We start from the raw sequence: 25,120 nt of genomic DNA, 5'->3' as shown, positions 1-25,120 counted from the left end.
GACCTTATGGAGCTTATAGCCACAGTAGGAATTTGGCCACATGCACAGAAGCACAAAAACACTTCAAAATAACACTTCTCTGTAAAGCTGTCATTTAACACAGGGAAAACCAAGTCATGCACAGAAAGCTCATAGTGATTATTTGCAGTTCTTAATTTAGCAAAATAACTCGGATAATGGAAATCTTCCTTGGTTCTGAAGGCTGGAAACAATGTCGATTACCTGTAAAGTCTTTCTTATTGGATTGGTGGAAAATATGTAAAACTGAAAGTCTGCTGGAATATCAAAAACACTTAATTCCATATGACTTAACCAACAGTGGTATATTTATTTTATATCAGAAACTATTCACAACTGTGTGTTCATAAAATAAATGTTAGAAAGATGGTAGGAAGTAAACTGCTAATATGGCTCCATTTGAAACAGACAAACAAACCAAAACCCAAACCAAAGGTTAATTGCATGAAAAGTTAAAAGGATCCCTGTTAAGCTATGTCTAAATTTCACCATAACCCATGCAAAGAAAATTAATAAAACCATAAGTGATCCTTGTGAAATAATAAAAATAAATACTTTTCTTACCTCACCCTTGTATAGTACATCAGAAACCGGGCAAACAACACAAGCTGTACCACAGCCAAACATCTCTTTTACTCTGTTTTCTCTCAGAGCAATGATTAAGTCATTCATAGTGAGGTACCTCTCAGTTACTTTAAATTCATCCTGTTCAGGAAATTGAAAATAATACATTTTTTAATCAGACATAAGATTTCTACCCTTGCTTCTACCCATAAACATTCTTTTACACTCAGATGTGGAAAATAATCATTATTCCATATAACCTCACTTACAGGTAAGCTGGGAAAGATTTTTTGTTTCATTTCTTTTAATGAATTGTAGTTTAGAGATAGTAAGGAACTACTCTAAAGTAGTCCAGCTTCTAAATGGAATTATCAAGGGTCAGCTACATTAGCATGACCCTCTTTTTCTTTAAAAAAAAACTTATTAGATAAGTACTACAACTGTACTAGGTATTACAAAGTTCTGCCTTGCTATCTTTAATACCTAGATTTTTTTTCACATGTCAGGCATAAGCTCCTTTAAATTACTCTGTTTACTGGGGACATAAAATAAAACAAAATGCACTTTATCTCTATCATCATAATTTCCTTAAGGCATTTTATCACAAAGGAAGATGATGGCTATGACCAACAAGATAGAGGACTGGACAATTTCTCTGACCTTCATGACTTTTAAAATTTCTCCAAAATAAAAATTATGTGCAAGAGATAGAGAAAATCACAGAATTATTTATAGCACATTTCCTCTGCTTCAAAAAAATTATTCACGGTTTAAGCCATCAAGAATTCTAATGAGGTAACAAAGGAAGATGATACTCACTGTATGTCACACAGCAAATAGTTAAAATGTGAAGGCAACTTGATTTTGGTGCAGTGGATAGAGCCAGGAGTCAGGAAAATCTGAGTTCAAATGTGGCCTTACAGACATTTACTAGCTGTGTGACTCTGGGCAAGTTACTTAACCTATGTTTGCTTCAGTTTCTTCAACTGTAAAATGACGGTAATAATAATATGAACCTCCCAGGGTGGTTGTGAAGCTCAAATTAAATAATAATTATTTTTTTTAAAAACCATTTAACACAGGGCCTAGCACATAGTAGGCACTATATAAATATGTATTCCCTTTCTTCTTAATAGAGAATTGTAATTCCTATATTCCTGCCCCTATGAACTCATTGATTTGGTTGTTTTCAACAATATTTTCTAATATTCAATTTCTATATTCTTCCCCATTGTAAGGAGTGACAGACCTCACTGAATATTGGCCAGTCATGCAGAGACTCTTGCTGAAAAGTTCAACAACAAGTAAGGAGAAATAGTTAAATATTTAATACAGTTTCCTTTTTAATTCTTCACAATTTTATCAGTTCAAACTCCTGCTAAGTAATTGGTTAAAAAGAATTATTTTTTTTTCACCAGATGCTCCGGATTCCTGGCTAACAAAGAAGCAATCACCCTTTTCACAACACATCAAAATAAGAAAAAGAAATTTTAAACCTAATAACATCATGAAAGGAAAAATAAGAAACTACAGTTCTTAGGCTCAGGAAGGGAAATATATTATGTCACAGGTAGGTTAACAGAGCTGAACGAGAAAGAAGGAAAAGTATGCCTGCCAATGAAATTATGCTTATTTGTAAGTTTCAGTTTATCTCAGCCTGCAATTGTAATTATGTTTTTTCCCCAACCATGAGTTTACAACGGTCTTTATTAAAGGAAAGGAAAAAAAAAACCACCAACCAAACCTGTCCAGAAAATCAGCCAAGCCAATTAAAAACAAGCTGAGTTCTGTGTTGTGGAAAATACACACATGCTGAACTGTCTTCCTTCTGCCCACCCTTATTTATCTTTGGACCATTTCCTCTGGCTGATGAGGGCTTGTAACCCTACCCCCTCCCTGTACTCTTGGCATTTCATGTCTCCCTGTTTTAAAATAACTTTTAAAACAAATTATAGCTAAGGAGTAAAAAAAAAAAAGCTTCTCCCATAATAACTTACTTTTATACTAGCAAATCATTAGGATTGTAGAGATTTTCCTCTTGCAACTTGTCATCAAACCTTCTGTACTTGGTTGATTTTTTTTTAATACAACACAAATTATCGAGTGTCAAAAACACATTTTTCCAACTCTAAACATATTTAGGACAGGGCAAGCTGTTTGAAATTATACCAACAGTTTGCAAATGTCATGGCCAACGTGCCAGCCAGCATGTGGCAGTTGGGTCTTGTCTACTTCAGGGGTTTGTAGAATTATTTATAGCACATTTCCTCCATTTCAAAAATCTCTGCCAGAGAAACTGTTAGCACTCTTCTAGAAAAAAATATCTGTGTTTATAAACATGTTTCTTATTAACACTGCTTGACCACAGTATGGACAAAGCCTATCCATGTCCCTTGGACACGATTTTATCACATGAGTCAAAAGCTCCTTCCAAATATCCTTGTCAGACAACCATTCCATTCAACATTTCCATCATGAGTTCCTTACAACACTGTACCCAGTACAAAATGATTTAATCCATTCCTCAGTGTTGTACAAATGAACATTAGAACTACTATAAACAATTTTGGATTTGAGGGATTTATTTTCTGGAGCATTCTAATTTAAAAATAAGGTTGGGATAATGGGAATCCAGTTGTGGTAAGATATAGTAACAGTTTGTTTATCAGTAAACACACCTTTTTTATCACTACTAACTGCATAGCTGACTTCTATTACCTTTCAGAAACAGGGTGAATGAATACAGCTGGAGGCAAAAGTTTTTATGCATGTTTATTACAGAAAAACCATTCCTCAGCATTATGTAATGTTTAGAGAGTAAAAATCAAGGGTCTTTAAGTAAAATGATGGTACACATTTTTGTAACATCCTTCAGAATGGAGTTTTCCTTTTTCATTCTGAAAGCCTGCCTAACAGGTTTCTTTCAATCCTTTGGAAAGAATTATACTTATTTGTTGAACCTGCCAAGACACTTCTCTTAAACAAGCTCTTCTTACTCATGTTAAGATTGAAAGAAAAGATAAGATTAGTTGGAACCACAGGGTATTATTTCAACACTACCCTGGGCTTATATCCATTACTGTTTATCTCATGACAAGTTGCAAGTGGAAAATCTCTACAGTTAAAAAAAAATGTTAATGACAAAATCACCCACCCATTTGTGTGCCAGATCCAGTATACTTTGCCTTGTCACTCCTGGAAGAATGGTACCATCTAGTGGTGGAGTTGCTAGTTCATCTTCTGCAAGAGAATAATAATGATAATCAAAGCCGGGGGCGGGGGGCACTTTTCAAATACAGAAATATACATTAGAAAGAGTATGCATAAACTTCAAATGCAACAACAATCAATGATAAGTAAAGGGGGGCACTTTTCAAATATAGACATATACATTAGAAACAGTATGCATAAACTTCAAATGCAACAACAATAATCAGGTCTTCACCAATTTTGGCAACCAGTAACTCAGAGTCAGGGAAGATGTTGTTATCATCTTTCCATTGTAAGGTTTCCCAAATCATTCAAATGACAGATAAATCTGTGAGAGCAAAAAAGACAACTGATTTAATTGCCATCAGTTTGCTATTGGCCCAGAGAAAGATAACAGCTTTCCCCACAAAAATGAACTGAGAAGACACAAACTATCCTAATGAAGAATAATACAGCCAGGGGAGAACTCAAGCTATGTTGAATCTGATTTTTTTAAAGTATTACTCATTATTAAATTGTCCTACAAATGACACACAAAGGACCATCCTCCTCTCACTCATGTGTGACAAGTTAGGACGCAGGTCAATTTCTACGGTTACACTGGCTGGATTCTGCCACTACATTTCTCTTCCTCATATGTGAAAGTCCACCTATTGGTTTTTATAAGATATTTTGATGCCAATAATTCATTTGTCCATTCTACAAAGGTATATTAAATACCTACTATGTGGCAAGTCTATGCTGAGATTCCTTCTCTCTCTTCATGAAAATTCACATGGAAACCTTTCAAGAGTAAGTATAATTGATCTCCAGCATACCTTCTGCTTCTAACAGCAGATGCCATACCATAAGCACGCCTGATCCTCATGCTCTCCAAAGAACAGAGCATGAGAATTGAGAAAGACGAAATATATCACCTGTGGACTATTGTACTACAAATTATGTCACTGTTTTATTGACATAATTTATTGTTTACGGCTTACTGAATTACAATCCCATGTGGAAGGGTTTCAGTAGTTTGCCCTATGGCATTATTTTGTTAAACATTTTTATCAATAAAGGCATAGTTGCATCCTTAACAAATTTCTTAAATGAAACAAAGCTGAGGATAACTTACACAACAGATGAGTCAGGATTCAAAAAGATGTTTATAAGATTGAAAATGGGACTGAATTGTATAAAAGTGGCACAAATGTATAATAGGGCACAAATGTAAGAGTCTTGAATTTGGGTTCAAAAGAAAACAACTTCATAAGTCCAAGATAAGGAAGGTATGGCTATAGAGGAGTTTGTCTATAAACAATCCAGAGGCTTCTTTGTTATGTAAGCTCGATGAGACAGCCATGTAGATGCTGCAGTCCAAAAAATTAATGTAAACTTGATTTTACTTATATAAAAAGAGGTACAAATCTCAGAAATAAAGAGTTGATAGAGTACCAGGCTTGGAGTCAGGGAAGACTCAGCTTCGCAAGTTCAAATCTGACCTCAGACATTTACCAGCTATGTGACTCTGGGCAAGTTGCTTAACCCTATTTGTCTCAGTTTCTTCATCTGTGAAATGAGCTGGAGAAGGAAATGGCAAACCTGTCCAATATCTTTGCTTAGAAAACCCAAAATGGACTCACAAAGAGTCAGCCACAACTGAACAATTAACAACACCATCCACATTGCACACTACACTGGTCAAATCACATCTGCAGTATAGTGTTTGATCTCGATTATCACATTTTAGAAAGAGGATTAATAAGCAAGAGACCACTGAAAGGAAGGAATTACGACGATGAAAGGCCTTGAATTCATGTCATATGTAAATATTAACTGAAGGAACTTAAGGTGTATGGCCTGGAAAAAAAAGACCTAAGGGAGCTGGGCTAGCTGTCTTCAAGTAATTTAAGAGATGTCTTATGGAAAAGGTATAATACCTGTTCTCTTTGACCCCTAAGGGCAGAACTAAAAATGACTGGTGTAAACTGCAAACTAATAAATTTAGGTTTGATGTAAGGAAAACTAGTTTGTTGTTGTTCAGTTATTTTCAGTCCTCTTCAACTCTCTGGGACCCCATTTGGGGTTTTCTTGGCAATAATAGTGGAGCGGTTTGCCATTTTCTTCTCAGGCTCATTGTACAGATGAGGAACTGAGGCAAACAGAAGCAGTTAGGTGACTTGCCCAGTGCCTCACAGCTAGGAAGTGTCTGAGGCCAGATTTGAACTCAAGGAGATGTCTTCCTGATTCCAGGTACAGCACCCTCTCCACTGTACCACCTAGCTATCTTCCCCACAATTATTACTATTGAAAAGTGGAATAGGCTACAACAGAAGGTAGTGTATTTTGCTTCATTGGTGGTCCTGAAGAAAAGACTGAATGGTCACTTGGTGGTCACTTGGAATCAATTCTTTTTCATAGTTTCAACCAGATGACCTTTCCATTCTGAAATTCTGTAATGCTGGGATATAAAAGAAGTAGAAGATACAGACCCTTGCTTTAAGAAGGAGGCAGGTGGAGAAGCCAAGTATATAGTTGTGAAATTATTTAAGTGAACTTACAAAAACGTTTAGCAGTAAGAACAGTATAAAATGCATTCATATGTGATGAGGAAACACAAATAGAAAAGAAATCTTTGATACCACTGCAAATCTTATAATCATAGAGCTGAAATATAAATTCATATTTAGAGATCAACTAATCCAGTGCTTCTTAAACTGTGGGTAATGTGTGACCCATATAGGGTTGTGACCCACAGTTTAAGAAGCATTGAGGGGTCACGAGTGACAAAAGTTTAAGAAGCCCTGATCTAGCCCAACCCCTTCATTTTACAAATAGAGAAACTGAAGGCTAAAACAGTCAAGTGATTTGCCCACGGCCACACTACAGTGGCAGAGCCGGGCCATGAGACCAAGCCTCCAACCTTTTAGTCCAACGCACTTGCCACAACATTATGGTACCTCTGATATCTATATCTCTACTAAAAGCTATTTTTCTAGATGTTTTCTCTTGAATTATCCAGATAACTGCCTTGATCTTTTACTTTGGTGAGTACATGTACGAAAAGTCTAAGAATTGTGACTATTTTCATCTTCTTTTAGAGCATAGGGAAAGGTTTAGAGATTATGGAAAGAAAAAGTCTGGAATAACTGTTCTTAGGATTTTGCTAAGGAATAAATAATAGATGAATTAAGACCAGTCGAAGATAGACAGTAAGTGGATGAATCTTAGATCCTCCCAAAGCTCTCTTTAAATATCCTGTAAATAATTTAAAAAATACTTTGCTTAGGTAAGGAGTTTTCATACCCAATATAACTAACTCAGGTGCATTCTTTTTTTTTTCTCAAGCCAGGGGGTAAAGTCTGTTAAGAAAGAAGTTTGTTTGTTTGCTTGTTTGTTTTTGTTTTGTTTTACCTTTTATCTTCCACTGAATATAGCTTTACTGGAAAGAAGAAAACCAACATTCCCTAGGCAATCATTTTCTTTTAGGTCTACTTGTTTCATCTTCTTCAATCACAGACCAGATATAGGATCATGTGTTTAAACCTCGAAGGGGCCTTAAAGGTAATCTAGTCTAACTCCTTCATTTTATAGATGAGGGAACTGAGGCCAGTAAAGTTAAAGAGTTTGCCCAAGGTCACAGAGATGGTGTGTGGTAGAGGCAAGATTTGCACGCAGGTCCTTTGACTAAATTCAGCTCACTTTTTCCCTGTTTCATTTTTTTCTGTAATGCCGAAGTCAGCACCCAGCCTATGTGGAATCTAAGAAAAACAAGATCATGAAGTATATAAACTGTCTGCTTTATAAAATGCACCTTTTGCACAGCACCCTACCCATTAGCCTGGGGTCAATGTACAGAACATCTGCTCCCCTGGGTGCCAGACAGAGATGACGACATGAAAACATTTGGGTGAGAAATATTCATTTTCCTCTGCAACCACAAACATGTTTACTGGAGCCAGAACGAGCTCCATATGGCCTCAGATTATCCAACACAAGGAAAGCAGAATGTAAGCCCACAAATTCGGCTCGCTTTTGACAGAAAAATCATGTTTAGGAACTGGATTATCTAGAAGCAGTACAACAACAGAAGACCTATTCTTTACCAAATGAGACATTGCTATAGTTGAGAGAATTATAATGATCATAATTTTTAAAAAGCATCTAAGTGCCAAATAGTTTACCAGGGATATGTAAGGCAGAAGAAGCACATGGATTGTCTCTGTGTTCTAGGGACTTAGAACCAAAAGCTTTTACTAGTAGAGGACTCCAAAAGTTACTGTAGCACACCTAAGCTCTTCTGTAAATCAACAGGTATTAGGGTGGGGAGGGGAGAGAGGTGTCAAACACAGTAAAAAAAAAAAGATACAATTACAATAAAAATCTAGTGCTTAGAAAGTATACAAAGTAATCTTGATTAATAACACTGAGTACACTCTAAATACCATACCCTGAGCCTTTGTGATTTTCTTTATCTTTAAAGTCAATTGAGTATGGATAAAGGAGCACAGGATACTTGTTATGGAATCCTTGTTATCAGAGAGTCATGGCACAAAAGCTCACGTACACTTTGAGGAGACGGGCCCCCCAAGTATTATCTCTCTCGATTAGCGGTTTTCTTTCTGTCTTACAATCCTGTAGCACCAGCCCCACCCAAATCCAGGGTAATGTATGTGGTATACCAAAAGTGACTTCCACTTGTAACCATTCATTTCACAGTATTAAAGAACAAAGTATTAAATGGAGGAAAACAAAACAGAAACGTTTAAGTGAAAAAAACCCCACTAACACCCCCAAAATCTAGGATAATGTATATCATTATTATTATTATCATATGCTATATATATCATATATATATGAATCAGTGGGAATATACTCACTGCTATGATATATGATAGTCATAGATATTGAAGTATTATATGTAATATATACCACTGGTAGTATGGCAATATCTATGATTATCATAGGTATCATGTATGATATATATTGTTTCAGTACTTCAAGTACCTATGATTTTAATAGTGGGGATATTCCTTTCACTGACTCATATCGCAACTCTTCTATAATTTACAGCAAGTTAGCCTCCTAGGTCAAAGAAAAATAATAAAGAAAAACAATAAATAATTGGGGAAACAGAAATATCCATTTCTCACAGAGAGGTCAAGTCAATATTTTTAAAATAACAACATGACCTAAATTTACTTATTTCATCATTATCATACCAATCCCACTACTAAAAGATTACTTTATTGAGTAAGAAAAAAATAATAACAAAATTCATTTGGAAGGATAAAAGGTCAAGAATATCAAGGGAATTAATGAAAAAAGTGGGAAGGAAAGGGCCTAGCAGTACTGGATATCAAAGCAGTAATTGTTAAAATTATTTGGTCATGACTAAGAAATAGACTGATCAGTAGAACACATCAAGTGAACACAGAGTGCACTATTATTTGATAAACCCCCAAAACTGAAGCTACTAAATTAAGAACAGAACAAAAACTGGGAGAAAAACTGGAAAGTAGTCTAACAAAAACTAGGTATAAATCTCATATTTTCTACCAAGATAAGCTCCAAATATATACACGACTTTATGTATACATAAAGGGTGATATCATAAACAAATCTGAAAAATAATTTCGTCTTTGTTCCTCTGTGTCTACGGGAAGAATGATCAAGTAGGGGACTGCAGGATCAGCAAATATAAAATGAACAATTTTGATGACTTAAAAGTTTTTGCACAAACAAAAGCAATGTAGACAAAATTAGAAGACAAACAGGCAAGTGGGGGGAAATGGCAAAAAAAATTATCAGATAAGGGTCTTATTTCCAAGACATATAAGGAATTGCTTCAAAAGAACCATTCTGCAATTGAAAAATGGTCAAATATGAACACAGTTTTCTAAGGAAGAAATACAAATTATCAATAGTCATATTTGTAAAAATATTCCAAATCACTGATAATTAGAAAAGTGAAAATTAAAGATTCTACCTCTCACCTATCAGATTGGCAAAATAGACAAAAAAGGAAAATGACAAAAATTGTAGGTATGGGGGAAAACAGACACATTAAAGCACTGTTGGTGGATCTGTATGTTGGTTCTACTACTGTGCAAAGCAACAACAGCAATGATAGTTAGCATTTATGGAGTGCTTTAAGAATTGCAAGGCAATATATATGTATGTATACACACATGTATGTGTATATTTCTATAATATACATTATATAAATATTATATATATGTATAAAATCTCATTTGATTCTCACAACAACCTTGTATGTTATACTATCCCCATTTTGCAGATGAGGAAACTAAAGATGACAGAGGTTGGGACTTACCCAGGGTCAAGAAGCTAAGAAAGTACCTGAGCTCAGGTCCTGCTATCTGTAAGTACAGAACTCTATCAACTGTGCCACCTAGCTTCCTTTTAGTGCTATGCCAAAAAAAATTACCCAATTGTGGTCTAAAAAGCATCTGAAAGTTTGGGTAGACTTTACGTTCAGTATGAGTCCTCTTCCAACTCTGAGATTCTGTAATTCAATGGGTCTGAAACTAACCACACCAAAAATCCCTGCGTGATGTGTTTTCAGTATCTTTCCTGCCAAGACTAGAATAAGGCTAACTTTGCCAGTGCTGGTAAAAATTACTAAAAATAAGTCCCTGTACTGATTCAGATTTATAGGAATCATCTTTTTGTAGCCAAATGACACAGGAGTAATTAGAGGTAGCACATCTGCCTATTGCAACAAAGAAAACATTTCAGATTTAATGTTGAAACCAAAACTAGGTCTTTAAATGACTAAGTATTTCTTAAAATAAGATTTCTCCTTTCACAGTTCCATTGCTCACTATCATGAAATAAACAAGCTAGCAGTTTAAAATCAGACTTGGAAAAGTAGTTTTTAAAATTAACACTTCAAAATGTCTGTTATTTCATTGATGTGAATATTTCCTACACTGAGAGTCAATGGATAATGACAAAGAGTGAGTAAGGGAGGTGGGGAAGGAAGAAAGGAAGGAGGGGAAGGAATGTAGGAAGGAAGGAAGGAAGGAAGGTTCCATAAGCAATCATGGTTCCATAAGCAATCTTTTTTTGGTCTTCTTAACATACTGAAATTTATGTGTTCATTAATGACGGTTAAATTCATAAGAAAAAAAATACATACTTCCTTCACTGGCCTACATTTACTACTAGACTGATTTGTGAATTGCTGTGACTAAAAGTATCCATCACATAAAAATCAAATATCCGGTAATGAGCCTCTCCGAGTGTGGCTAGGATGGTTTTTGCATGATTTTCCATAACTGGACCCATACTTGAAGGCTTTCCATCTGGATTCTCTAACAGCTTGGGCTACTCTAGTACAGCCTTCAAGTATGCTGGGTCACATTCATATTGAGAAATAGAAACTTACTGTCAGTTCAAAATCACCAAATTTACAAAAATTTTAAAGGATTCATAAAATTTGCATCAGCCCTATCCACTTTTACAAATATTGCATCTTCCCCCTCCCACAGGAAATGAGAATTCACTTCTTTATAATTTTTTTCCACAATTGACTAATCTGTCTCCAGCTAACAACAAACATTTGCTGTAAGATTCCAAGGCCTTTTGTGCATCTTCAAACAAACAAAAGAGAAGTAAAAAGGGCATCTGGAAGAATATTCAGGTTCTTTAGTCCATTCTATCATTGCTTTTAGGCTGCAGGGTGATGCTGGTTTGTTCATAAATTTTCAAGAACCAAAGTCTTTATTTTACACTCTTCCTATTGAAAACGCCCTTCTAACAAAAAGAATCTGCAATCTTAACTCTAAACTCCTCTGTGTCCAATGGGTTCTCATTCTGATCACAGAATCTCAGATTTGGAAGGGATCCCAGCAGCTACCTATTCCAATCGGTACTTGATTGTTGCCAAGAATCCCCTCTATACCATACTCTAAAGGTCCTTATCAAGGCTGTTTTAAGATACCTTAATTGTTACTTTCATTGTTACTTAATTGTGTTACAAACACAATTTTTTTCTCTTTCTAACTCCTCTCTATTTTGCCCTCTAGGGTCAAGCAGAACAAGTCTTATGCCTCTTCCATTTGGCAGCCCTTCAAATACTTGAAGCTCTCATGTTCCTACTGAGTCTTATCTTCTCTCCTCCAGGCTAAACCTTCCCAATTCCATCATTTTTTGGCATGGACTCAAAGCACTTAACCATCCCCCTCCTCTGGATACTCTCCAGCTTATCAATGTATCACCCAAAACTGTACACAATATTCCAGATGCAATCTGACTGGGGTAGAGTACTATAGGAACATAAATCAATCAACAAGCATTTATTAAATGGCTACTGTGTGCATGGGACTACAACTATAAATACAAAACAACAAAAACAAAAATAGTCCCTTCCTCAAGGAGCTTGCTGGGGACCATCACCTTCCTGGTGCTAAATATTGTATCTTGATTAATATAAAATGTAAATATACATTTATACAATATATCACATAGTATATACAATATAATATATACTATTATATACATATATTATATGTATATAATAGTATATACAATATAATATATAATATAATAATACATACAATATATTATAAAATCAAATTAGCTATTTTGCGCAGAGGGCAGGGTTTCAGAACATTTGGGCTTTGGGATCCACAATAATAACCATAGAGATTTGTAGAAAGCAATAAAATTCCTACAACATGAGAAAGAAATGTAAAACTCCCCAGGTAGAACAGTATTTGCACCTACTTAGAGCTCTAAAGGTTCTGTGGCAGGACCAATTTGTCTGGAACTTCCCTAGTTCAGACTCTTGGGTTAACATACAATCATTCATTTGCATAGATATTTACTACAAAATAAAGGAATTTAAATGGGTAGGAGAAACCCATTTTTAAAATTCACTGAACTCAGGAAGGCTGAGGTCATTCCAAGTGATGTAGTGACTGGTCTTGATTTAGGCACCAAATTAAAAGGACAAAATCTTTTCTTCCCCTGAAAATTAACCAAGTTAGTTTCTTTGGTCAACTAAACGATGATATAGGATAGTAAAGAGGCTAGGTGGAAATTTTCATGGTGACCATAAAATGGTGTTATTGTTAATACTGACAGGTGTTATTGTGAACTTCTCTAGAAGTGATTCACAATAACACCTGTCAGTATTAATCGGTAACTAAGTCCTTCACTGAACTCATGAGAGTTTCACACAGCCATAATCTAAGAACAGAAAAGAGTTGAATCTAATGCTATTACCTCCATTTTCATTTATCCAGTATAGGAAAAGGTTCATGGTTCCCACTTCAGTTATCTGATGATCTTCTCCATAAAGCCAAAGAACTTGCTGACATCCATGATTCGATGCTTCATTTTGGGCAAAAATGGAGGGACCATAATTGCTAATTGAGGAGGTGAAACATTGATTAGTGGTAATGATTTTCTTTCCACATGGTCTACCCTCTAAAAAATCATTAATTTCTGTTATTTATGGTAAACATATTCATTGCATTCCTGAAGCTTAAATTTTCCCCAATTTTTTTTCATATTATCTACTCAATTATTATATTAAAACACCTTTACCCAGATATTCTGCTGAATGCTACTAGGATCTTTTCCAGTCTTCCTCCCTTATCTTCCCAACCCCCAAGGAGATAAAAATAAATGTCAATAAAATTTCTCAAAACTTCATGAAATGCCTGTAACAAGCAAATTCTTTTGAATAGCTGGCTATCTGACAAGGCATCCATTTTACAATGAACTAGAACCAGGGCAAGCCAGAGTTTAGGAATTCTGGCATGTAAGGAAAGCATCATCATCACCCTTGTCCTCATCAGCACTGACAATTATATGGAGCCTTAATGTTTGCTAAATATTTTACATTCATTATTTCATTTGATCCCTGAAACAACAGGATGAGGTAAGTGCTATTATTATCCCGATTTTTACAGATGAGGAAACTGAAGCTAAAAGAACTTAAATGACTTACCCATAATCACAAAGCTAGTAAGAGACAGAAGCAGAATGCATGTGAAATTAATGCTGCTCCCTGGGAGGGGAACCTTGGAGGATATTTTTTTTAAAGTTCAAAGGCTTTGCATCATCATGGTTAGCACAAGACGTACAAAGTCATTATTCTGAGCATCAAGTCCACTCTAATTTTTATTAGGACTAAGGAATGGTGCATCTTTCCTTAGTACATGTTCAGGAGTAAATAGGCAAAAACAAAAGGTCTTCAAGTGATCAACAACATACCCACCTTTTATTCAGTTTGAAAGATACTGAGTATTACATAAGATTTCCTTTAAAGTGCATGTATAACATTAAAAAGTACCATATTATTTGTCTTTATGCTTTTTCAGTAAGTTACATAAATACCTCTAGCAAACAATACAGTATTGGACTGTTTTCTTTTAAGATTGTATTTCTTTAAATAAATACATTGAAATCAAACTTTATGGATAGACAAAAGTGAATATCACTTTAACTTGTTTTAAAAGAAAGAGAATTTTTCATATAACCTTTGATACATTGAAAAATCACTGTAAAGCTGTTTCACTGCATAATCCCCACTTCACAGGAAAAGATTACATAACATTTATAGAGTGTTGTGAGGCACTCTACAGGGCAAATTAAAGACAAAGCTCTCTTGATGCCAGGAAACCCCCTCTGCAATGAAAGAAACTTAAGAGTTTTCACCTTCTATATATATAGTGTGTGTATGTAGATATATGTGTGTGGTATATATACACACACACAACATAGACACATATACATATATATACACTACATATATATGTACATATATTATATATATACACACATATATATGTATATTGCAAGGTGTTTTATTGTATGTATTACTGGACCCCGTAGATTTATTTCCTGGTGGGCTGATTACCTTAGCTCAGCTCTTTATTGTGCTCAAGTTCCCTCTCGGGTGTTAACTATGCTCTTTGTTGTTCATGGGGTCATTAATAGGTTTTTGATCCTTTTCATGTGTTTCCTATGTGCGTGAGAATAACATGTCACTTTGGGGGAGAAAGGAGAGCTAACAGTTCAAAAAGCTGACTGAAAAACTGCCTGAGTAGAGCAATTACAACTGAATTTCATGCAGAACTGGGGAAGTGCAGGTACTAGACAGCCTACCACCAAAAAACTGAGAGTCAACTGTAAAAGCACGGGGAAAAAACTGATTTCTCCTCTAGCTCAAAACATATGAAGCTGATCAACTACTATAATCTTAAAAGCAGAGGTGAGCATCTAAGAACCCATTCCAATAACACAATCCTCTTTGTAAGAAAGGCTCACATTCTCAAAGGAAACGACCAATTAATTTTTGGAAGAAAAAATCAAAGTGATATATATAGTCATATGAAAAAAATATTTTAAGTCATTATTGATTAGAAAAATGCAAATTTAAACTCTTGAGATACCATCTCACATCTATCAGATTGACTAAAATTATAGAAGGGGGAAATAACAAATGGAGGGGGTATGAAAAAATTGTTATACTAATACACTGTTGGTAGAACTGTAAACTGATCCATCCATTTTGGAATGCAATTCGGAATTATGCACAGTTATAAAATTGTGTATATTCTTTGACCCAGCCATATCACTATTAGCTCTATATCCTAGGGTTATGGAAAAAGGAAAAGAAACTTTATGTTCTAAAATATTTATAGCATCTCTCTCTGTGGTGGCAAAGACATAGAAAGTGAGGGGATGTCCATCAATTGGGGAATGACTGAATAAGCTGTGATATATGATTGTGATGGAATACTACCGTGCTATAAGATAGTAGGTTGGTATCAGAAAGACATGGAAAGACTTGCATGGAATAATGCAGAGTGGAATGAACGTAACTGAGAGAACATTATATACACTAATAGCAATATTGTTCCAACAATAGCTGTGAATGACTAAGCTATTTAGAGTCATATGAATATTTAAATCAAGTACAAAGGACTCATAAAAAATGCTATTCACCTCCAGAGAAAGAACTGATACATGGAAATATGTATTGTGTGGTTCCACATATATTTATATCAAATGTTAGCCTCTAATGTGGGGTTGGGAGGGAGGGAAGGAAACAACTCAGTACTCAAAATATAACAAATAAATAAATAACATTTTAAATTAAAAAAAAAGAATGGCTCACTTTTGTATTCTTTCTGCTTTTCAAAAAGTTTTCATCACCACCATTCTGTGAGGTAGACAGTACAAGTTTAAATTTCAGTAGCCAGAGGTTCAAAGAGAAAAAAAATGGCTTTCCTTTCATCAGCAACAGGGCTAATAACTACCTGGACTTGAACCTTGGCAGGGACTCCTTAGATACTGCAGAGCACTGGTTGGGTTTGCCATGAGGTTTCCCTGAGGCCATGGATACCCAAATTGGGAATCTATCTGATTCAGTCTTTCATATTGCACAAAACTTCAATATTTCAAGGATATGTGATTTGGGTGTGAGTACTCCCTCCCCCAAAGCATATCACACTTCCAAGCCTTAGTCAAGGCCTTAGTCAAGGACAGCCAAGTCAAGGGCAGCCAAGTCAAGGACAGCCTTCTTGACTTCTACTAACAGAAAAATTCGTCACCCTGCAGTCCACCTAATGAACTAAGCTAGGCTGGTCCTCAGACTGCATATACAAGCACCTCTGCTCCTGTACTTGAAGTCTGTGTACCCTGATAGGCTCTGTTAGACCCTACACACAGAGGACTTGACTCCATGGTCTCCAAATCGAAACAATGTTACCACGGAAAGATTTTAGGGCTTTATCCAAATTTAAAATGCTTCTATAGGAAGCAACAAAGTACCAATTTTTTATCAAGGTTAAATTGGTAGTAAGGCACAACAGTTTACTAAATAAGGCCAGATATCTGTATGTCAGTCTAAGGGGGGAGGGGGAAGTTTCTATTCAAGTAGCACATTTGCTCCCCAATTTCTTATTTTAGATTAATTTTTAATGAACCAAAATCTGATGCCCCCCCAGCCGCTTTCCTTCTCTTTGATGAAAAGAAAGAAAAGAAAAACAAACTCTTGCTACAAATAAACATAGACCTTTTGCTAGTAGCAATAAAGCGCTTTATTTACAATATATAAATCAATTCAAATTTTAGATTTTTTGGAAAATTATTATTTAATAGAACTTTATACTGAGTACTATTAAGAATCTTTCTCTTAAATGAATAAGCACCTCCAAATTTATCTACATGTTGTTTTAACTTTCATTCTTGGGTTTGCTTAAAGTATAATACACAAGTAATAAAAGGCCTCTGGTGTGGAGGAATCACCTCCCAGAAAGGTACTGATATACATTGATGCAGCCTGTTTTTTTTTCTTTTGCCCAGTTAGTATTTCCTTTGGAAAATCTCAATACCTAGCTTCAACTAGAAACATTTGTCTTTTTCCATTTGCTAATGACCGAAAGGAACTTAATGCAGATATAAGACAACATAGGCAAAAGATCTCATGAATACAATTGCCATTAAAAGAAATCTAATTAGCCCAGTCTCTCTTTTCTTTTAATTTTTGCATTCCTGGTAACATACTTGAGGAGACTGTGGGTTCTGCTTTTTCCTCCCCAAGTCAAGTGACAAGGGAGACTATTCTGGCTTTTCATACTGATCACAGAACTTTTCCAAACCTCACTAGAGTCTCCATTGTTGTTTTAACTCTTAGATAATCTGACCACCCTCACATAAAAATTTTATTATACTTTCCAGACAGTCCACAGAGTTAACTTTAAAAGGGGGATAAGGTAAATATGGAAATAGTTACTATGTGTTTATCCTCGGGTTAGGAAAGAATGAATAAATAAAGGAAAAAAAATTAAAGTCTCCTTTAAAATCGGCATTATTAATCCAACAAAATTGTGAATGCACTGTCTGTAATGTGTGCCATAGTAAAATTATTTTAAAGAGTTCACTAAAGACTTATAGCAGTTGCTTCCACTCACTATTGCTTTAAGCATTTCGGTCTTTCCATTCTACCAAAAAGACATCAGGGCAGTCCACTAATACTTCTTTCAATTTGGCTGAATGGAGAAGTATATATGCTGGTGAGGAAAGAGTGCTCTCAAAATTAGTCCTGTAACCACCATCCAGATTTTCCTTCTATTTAACAGTGAGAGGAAACAGCAGCATAGAGACGCTGCTAATGTAGATGAAATGACATCAGGGCTGCGAGGTTTCCAGAACCATTCCTTGTCACAGGTAATAGAAGGAGCCAGTTTTTAATATTTCACTCTCTCACATCCAGAAATGCCCACATGGCTCTCTATTCTTCCAGGATGCCAGGAATCTGAGAGTTTTATTAGTTCCTAGAATAATGTCACTCTGTTTCCTTCCCAGGTGCCCTTGGCCTAGATGTATGATATGCATTCATATTTACAAGATCAACAATAAAAATAGTCTAGTAAGACTACACCCTTTCTCTCGAAAATGGGGGGGAGGGGCGCAGCTAGGTAGCACAGTGAGTAGAGCACTGGCCTTGGAGTCAGGAGGACTTGAGTTCAAATTTGGCCTCAAATACTTGACACACTTACTAGCTGTGTGACCTTGGGCAAGTCACTTAACCACTACTGCCTTGCATTCGCCCCTCCAAAAAAATTTTTTTAATGAATAAAATAAAATTAGATCTCACCTTTTAAAAAAACAGAAAATTAAAGTGGGAGAGAAATGAACACAAAAACAGCTAAAATGATTAAGGAATTTCCGCATGCAACCATGGAAATTCAAAGGAATTCTACCAACTTTTTGTTCAATCCTTGCATAATTTATAAGCACTTCTGATAGATACTCAAAAGTACCTGGTCTGTGTAACCTAAATTGGTACATTCATAAGGGACTCCACCTCCCTTTGTTCTCCTAAGTATAAAACCATGTATACCCCAGGTCAAGAGCCCCTCAACTGGTCTGAAGACCTGTCAGCTGACAACTTCTCAAATAATATATATAAAGTTCTTTATAAACTTTAAAGTACTATCTGAATGTTTGACTATCATTATTATTAGTATTTCACAGGCTCTGTGGCATGTCTCAGGACTAACAGGATCCCAAGTGGCTGTGTAAAGGCTGGCTTATGCCTACAATGGATCCTTCATTTTAACATCAACAAATTACATCTAGGTAAGTTCCCTATGAGGCAGCTAGGGCACAGTGGATAGAATGCTGAGCTTGAGGTCAAAAAGTTCTACATTCAAATTCTTCCTCTAATGTTTATTACCTGTGAGACCCTAGACAAGTCATTTAACCCTTATGTGCCTCAGGCAACTCCCTAGATTGCAAATGATAAAGATTTTCCAACTCACAGCCAAGTATACCACTGAAATTGTTGAACATTTTTCAAATGTTTTTATACATGGTTCTCTCTCCCTCTTCAAATTATTTTGCATAAGTACTAGAAGAGTACTTCTGAGGGGTGGGGAACCTGTGGCCTCAAGTCCACATGTGGCCCTCTAGGTCCTCAAGTATGGCCTTTTGACCAAATCCAATATTAAATAATGCATGCGCATTATCTGTGCACATGTTGGATCCTCCAGTGGAATATAAGCTCCTTGGTGGGAGAGAGTTTCTTTTTTGTCCTTATATCTCCAGCATGCCAGGACAAATTCTAGTAATATTTTTAATCAGACCCAGGATTTAATCAGTGCCTGGTGAGAAATTTCTACCTACCAATGTAGAACTGCTCTGCAACTTAGTAGTCTTGGAGAAAGGCCAGGAACATTGAGAGGTTAAGAGACTTGTTCAGCATCACATAGCTTGTCTGTGTCAGTGTCAGCACTTGAACCCAGGTTTCCCTAACTGAGGCCAGCCCTCTATCTACTATGGCATGCTCCCTTTCCTGTCTGGCACACAGTAGGTAATTAATGCTTGCTGAATTGAATTCTCAGCAAAGTCTAGCTGAGCCAAAGAAGGGCTATCCTACAGCCAGTTGGCAGTAGGTATGATTATATTCAGTGACAATGAAGACAGCATGTCAATGCAGCAGGCACCTTCCCCAGACATGACTCCTAAAATACTAGGGCCAGCTTGGAGCTTCAGCCCCAAACACCAGATGGTCTCTTCTCTCAACCCATCTAATTGCTGTGGCAAAATAGAACAGACATATGGCAGCAGCTAATTCAATCTCTAATTTTAGTGATTCAAAAAAGTTCTGGTGTATATCATTTACAATTGTCCTCCCATACCAACAACTTTCATAATTTGTCACTTAAGCATCCTAGTCAATTTAAAACACTGAAAAGTACAGAAAGTAGATGAGCATGCTTACTGGAGTCAAATAAGAGTAAATAAATAATCAGAAAGGATTCTTTCATATCATGCAGTAATGTGAATTTCCTCTTACCTTCCTATTTTGTAGTTCCCAGTTCCACCCTTCCAGGCTCTTATGTACTTTGGATTGGCCCACAGAGATACTGGTTTAAAGCTTCCACTTGAAAAGTAAGGTCCCACAGGACTCAGAATTACAAAAAGTAGGGCTTTTGTTGGCTTCTTTACTCCAAGGGAAGGCTTTGATAAAGAAAAAAATACAAAAAAGCAAGGATTTAGCTGGACTTCATTTAAAGATTAAGAATCAAAATTTTCAATTGTACTTTGAAAACAGGCCATCCATCAACAGGATTATTATCATCATTATGGAATGTTAGACTATACAGAGAATAGTCAATCTTATCAACAAAGAAAGATTTGACAGAAAGATTTTAAACTGACATGAAAGTTTTTCTGTTTGTAAGATTCAGAACTGGGTAGTGAAGAAAAGGAATCTTCAAAAAGTATATATAAATACATTTGATAACCTACCTGTTACCTATCTGTTTAAAGATGTAAGGTGGGAAAATATAGACAAATTTGGATTACGTAAGGCTGAATATTCTGTTTACTTCTACTTAGAGCTACTATATGTTCACATTCACATTTCTAGCAGATGTGAGGGACTGAGGCAATAGATGCTTAACACACTACAATGCATCTACCATAGATTCCCAGATATCACAGAGTCAGTATGTTCCACTAGAATTTAAGTACTAGGCAAAATAGTCCAAAGTGTTTTCAAAGGAAAGCACAGAGACAAGCAAGTGACACATTAATCAGTATACTATCGCATATAAAAATATATTAAAGGCCATTTCCCATCATTACTGTGAAGCAACTGCAAAGTAACACAAAACATGCAAAAATCTCCAAAATAAACAGTTTTTTTTTTAAAAAAGGTTATTAGGGGCAGGCTGCTTCCTGGGGAAGAAAAGTAACCAAATTAAAAGAGAAAATGGGGTGGTGTACATGTAGGGGAAGGACTTAAGGTTACTATATAAAGGTTATGTTAAAAAAAATGATCCTTAGGCACTAAACAACAGAAGAACTTGGAAAACGTAAAAGGATCCTAAAGTGTAGAGGTTCATGAACTGGGGCTCATGAACCTGTGGACAAAACCATTGTGGACAGACAGATCTGTGAACTTAGATGAAAAAACAAATATAAATACACACACACACACACCCTTGGTTGAGAACCACTCCCACCCCATTTCACACCATAGAGTGGTAAAATAAACTCTTGTTTCATTTAACCTGGATTGACTTCTATGGTTGGTCTATACCAAACCTGCTTCATGCCATAATGAACTATAACAAAAAGCAGGGAGGTAACATAAGACCCAACAAACAAAGCCTACTTTGCTAAGTGGAATTGATCAGATAAAAAAAGATTGAAGATTTTCTGTGCATTTCAATTATCCATGTTTTCCCTGTTGTGCCCATTATCATAGATAATAAAGAGTTGGTTGTATAAAATTGGCTGCATGTACATGTATATTTTAGATAGACCTAGATATCATCATTCTAAAGGACAAACAATAATTTAGAATGGAAAAGTAACTTCAGTATGGTCCTAATTTAATGTTGTCATACAGAACACATATACAAAATGGGGAGTGTCTGGCCACAGTGAAAATAGATGTCCAACTCCAAGAAGTCATTTGTATTTAATTTTATTCCCAATTTTAACAAAAATCACCAGTTACATTAAGTGTAAGTCATCTCAATGGTCTTTCATTAAGTCAACAGTTAAACTAGAAATAAAGTATTTACTTTACTCAAAGGGGAATTTTTATGCTTAAATAAGATTAAGAGAGAATTTAGAGATTTTGGGCTATGAGGAATTAAAGAAGGGCTTTATATTTATTTCCTAAATTCCCTGCGGATGATTTGAATCTGGGTTCAAATGCCAAAGTTTTGCTACTTAATTTCTGCATCACGATGAGCAAGTGACTTAACTTCTCTGGCTGTGTAGCTAAGTGACACAGTAGATAGAGCACTAGGCCTGAAGTCAGAAAAACCAGATTTCAAATCTAGCCTCAGACGTTTGCTATTTGTGTGACCCTGGGCAAGTCACTCAACCTTTGTCTGTCTCAGTTTGCTAATATGTAAAATGAAGCTTCTAATAGCATTGACTACTCAGGGTTGTTTTGAGGATAAAATGAGATTAATATTTGTAAAGTTCTCTGCAAAGTTTAAAGAGCTTTATAAATACTGGCTATTATTTTCTCTGGGCCTTATCTTGTTCTGTGTCTGTAATTGGGGGGGGGGGCAGTTTTAACTAGAAGAGTACTTATGAAGGGTAGGGAGCCTGTGGCCTCAAGGCCACATGTGGCCCTCTAGGTCCTCAGGTGCAGCCCTTTGACTGAATCCAAACTCCACAGAGACTTTGTAAGACTCAATTTACAAATTATGATATGAATAACTGATTTAACGACTGATTGTGTGGACAATGTTATCAAGTTTTGTTGATATTAGATATAGACAGATGTGGCCACTTTTCTCTATATTATTGTATGTAACAGAATATCTTTGTAATAGATAACTACATATGATGCATAATATATATTACATATAGTAATACGTAATAGAATATCTAAAAAAAAACAAATAGCAATTACTACCACTCGGAAACATTTTCTAAGGTAAACTTCATTCCTAGTAATTATTCTCTTCTTTACTTACATTAAATTTTCTTAATTAGTTTACTAAATGCTTGCATACCCTAAATCCACAATCTAAACAAGATGATGTCCACTAGATGGTAGTAGGGAGAACATGGAAAGGATTATTTGAGTGAATAAGTCTCTATACTGAAAACCAAGCAATAGCAGAAGGAGCAGCAATAACAAAAATAATAACTCATCTAGTATTCTAAGGCTTGTGAATGAAGCAGGTAATGCAGGTATTATTCTCTTTATTTTCTAAATAACAATAACTAACACTTCTATAGTGCTTACTATGTTCCAGAAACTGTGCCAAGTGCTTTACAATCACTACTTCATTTGATTCTCATAAGAACGTTCAAGGCGGGTGTTTTATTATCTCTATTCTATTTACCTCTGTCTGAAGCAGACAGAGGTAAAATGTCCTGCCCAGAGTCACAGTACTAGTGTCTGAGGCTGGATTTGAACTCACGCCTTCCTGACTCCAGGCCCAGCACTCTAACTACTACACCACCTAGCAATAGATAGAGGAACTGAGCCCCTGAGAGGTAAAGTACTTTAGCCATAGTTATTTAGCAGGTCTCCTGACTTCAAGTCCAGTAATATAAACAGTCTTTTTTTTTAATAATTCTGGCAGCAAATAAATTATTAAGTGACCTTTTATAAGCACAGAGAGAAATCAGGTTATGCAAAGCCACAAATCATGTTTCTCTGTTCTTCAAAGTGCTGCAGTTGATAGCATCTCAGGCTATTTAACTCTGCTGTCTTGTTTATGAAAAGAATTAATTACTCTGGAGTTTTACTGAAACTGTCCATATTTATTCAGAATTTAGAACAACCAAGCCCTGAATTAAATGGGATGACAATCAGAGAAGGACCAAGGCGATGAAATAAACTTTTTATTCTACTGCTTCCTACAGACTGAAAGTATCTTTTCTTTCTGTTACAATTCTTTTCTAGTCGGCAAAACCTTTTGAACTCCATAGAGTTGCTGAGTTTCAATTACCTCATGATACAACATTAAACAGATTCCAGCACATAAAATACTATAATGACATGGTCAGGGTCCCTATCAAAATCAAGCACAGGCTGAAATTTGGATGGTAACAGCTGGTAGAAAGTGGTAAGGGTCAATGCCAGGCTGTTTTTATTTCTTTTAAAACTATTTTGGCTAGGCATCTTTTTTTTACCTCTACAGATTGCCTTAAGGATCCAAATACATAAGGAATTTTAAGAGAAATGATTTCTCCTTCCCGCTTTGGGACATACAGTGCCAAATAAAGACTTTAAAGTGCATTAATGGGGAGCAACAGGTAATAGGTCTAGAAAGGTACATTGACTGTGCGGGGCTCTGTCAGGTCTCTGTCGATAAAATTCACGCTATAGGTATGTACTGAATAGTCTTCAGGGTCCCTTCCAACTCTAAGATTCAGTGAAAAAGGCCAGTTAGATGTTTAAATAGATGGAAGAAGGTATAATGAATACAGTACCAACCTTGGAGTAAAGAAAACCTCGTCAACTCTTACCTCACACAGCTTCCAGCTAGGTGATCCTGGGCCAACTTAACATCTCTGAACCTCAGTTTTTGCCTATAAGATGGGAATAATAACACCTAACTCACAGGGGCGTATCAAGTGACATAATATATGTAAAGCACCTGGCAGATTTTAAATTAGTATATACATGTGAGCTATTATTATTATTCCTGGCAAACAGCTGGTGCTTAATAAATGCTTATTGACTAGATTATGAATTGATTGTTGCTACATTACAAGTTACAGTAGCACTGATAGTTCAATAATGTATACTAGATATGGAGACAAAAAATACACAGAAAAGGTTGTAACTGCCAAAAAGGAAAAGACAGATTCATGAGGGAAAGTAGCAATTTTATTGAAGCATTGGGATATATGCATTTGTTACACAATTCTATAGAGCTTTAAAAAAAAAAGTTAATGAAGCATTTTGCTCACAACAGTCTTGTGAATTATATCATGTAAGTAAGTATTGTTATCACCACTTAACAGATTAAGAAAATAAAAATGAGATCAATAGATGTCAAATATGGTCACACACCTATTAAGTACTGGGATACTTAACTGAAGGAAAGGGAAGAATCCAAGAGTTTCTTCTTTGAGAGATAGATAAAAAAAAGGATACATTTCCTCGTTGCAGCGTGTACAAGATTAGGAAGATGTATAGACTGAAAACAAGTAACTTTGTTGTCATCATGTTTAAATCAATTTGGTAACAGGCTGTCCAGTCTTGTACTTCAACACGAGCAATAGCCATGTGGTGCCACTGCCATGGGTCCATTTTCCATTTTTATTAAAATAGTTTTCTTCTCCCTTGCCTCCTTACCGG

The 25,120-nt window shown here is 35.7% G+C and overlaps 1 protein-coding gene across 1 annotated transcript in view; it reads right to left on the bottom strand.

Annotated features, from left to right (window-relative positions):
* The window catches only part of BCAT1 (branched chain amino acid transaminase 1), a 100,236-nt gene that overhangs the window by 27,555 nt on the left and 47,561 nt on the right, over positions 1–25,120 (bottom strand). Inside the window, exons 7-10 of the mRNA XM_036760660.1 lie at positions 20,123–20,286; positions 13,030–13,172; positions 3,737–3,822; positions 583–723 (exon numbers count right to left, since the gene is read on the bottom strand). Coding sequence (XP_036616555.1) covers positions 583–723; positions 3,737–3,822; positions 13,030–13,172; positions 20,123–20,286 — 534 coding nt within the window. The remainder of the gene's footprint in view (positions 1–582; positions 724–3,736; positions 3,823–13,029; positions 13,173–20,122; positions 20,287–25,120) is intronic.

Source organism: Trichosurus vulpecula, chromosome 5 (genome assembly GCF_011100635.1).
Source record: "Trichosurus vulpecula isolate mTriVul1 chromosome 5, mTriVul1.pri, whole genome shotgun sequence".
In the NCBI taxonomy this organism is placed as follows: Eukaryota; Metazoa; Chordata; class Mammalia; order Diprotodontia; family Phalangeridae; genus Trichosurus; species Trichosurus vulpecula.
This window is presented reverse-complemented; position numbering and strand designations above follow the sequence as displayed.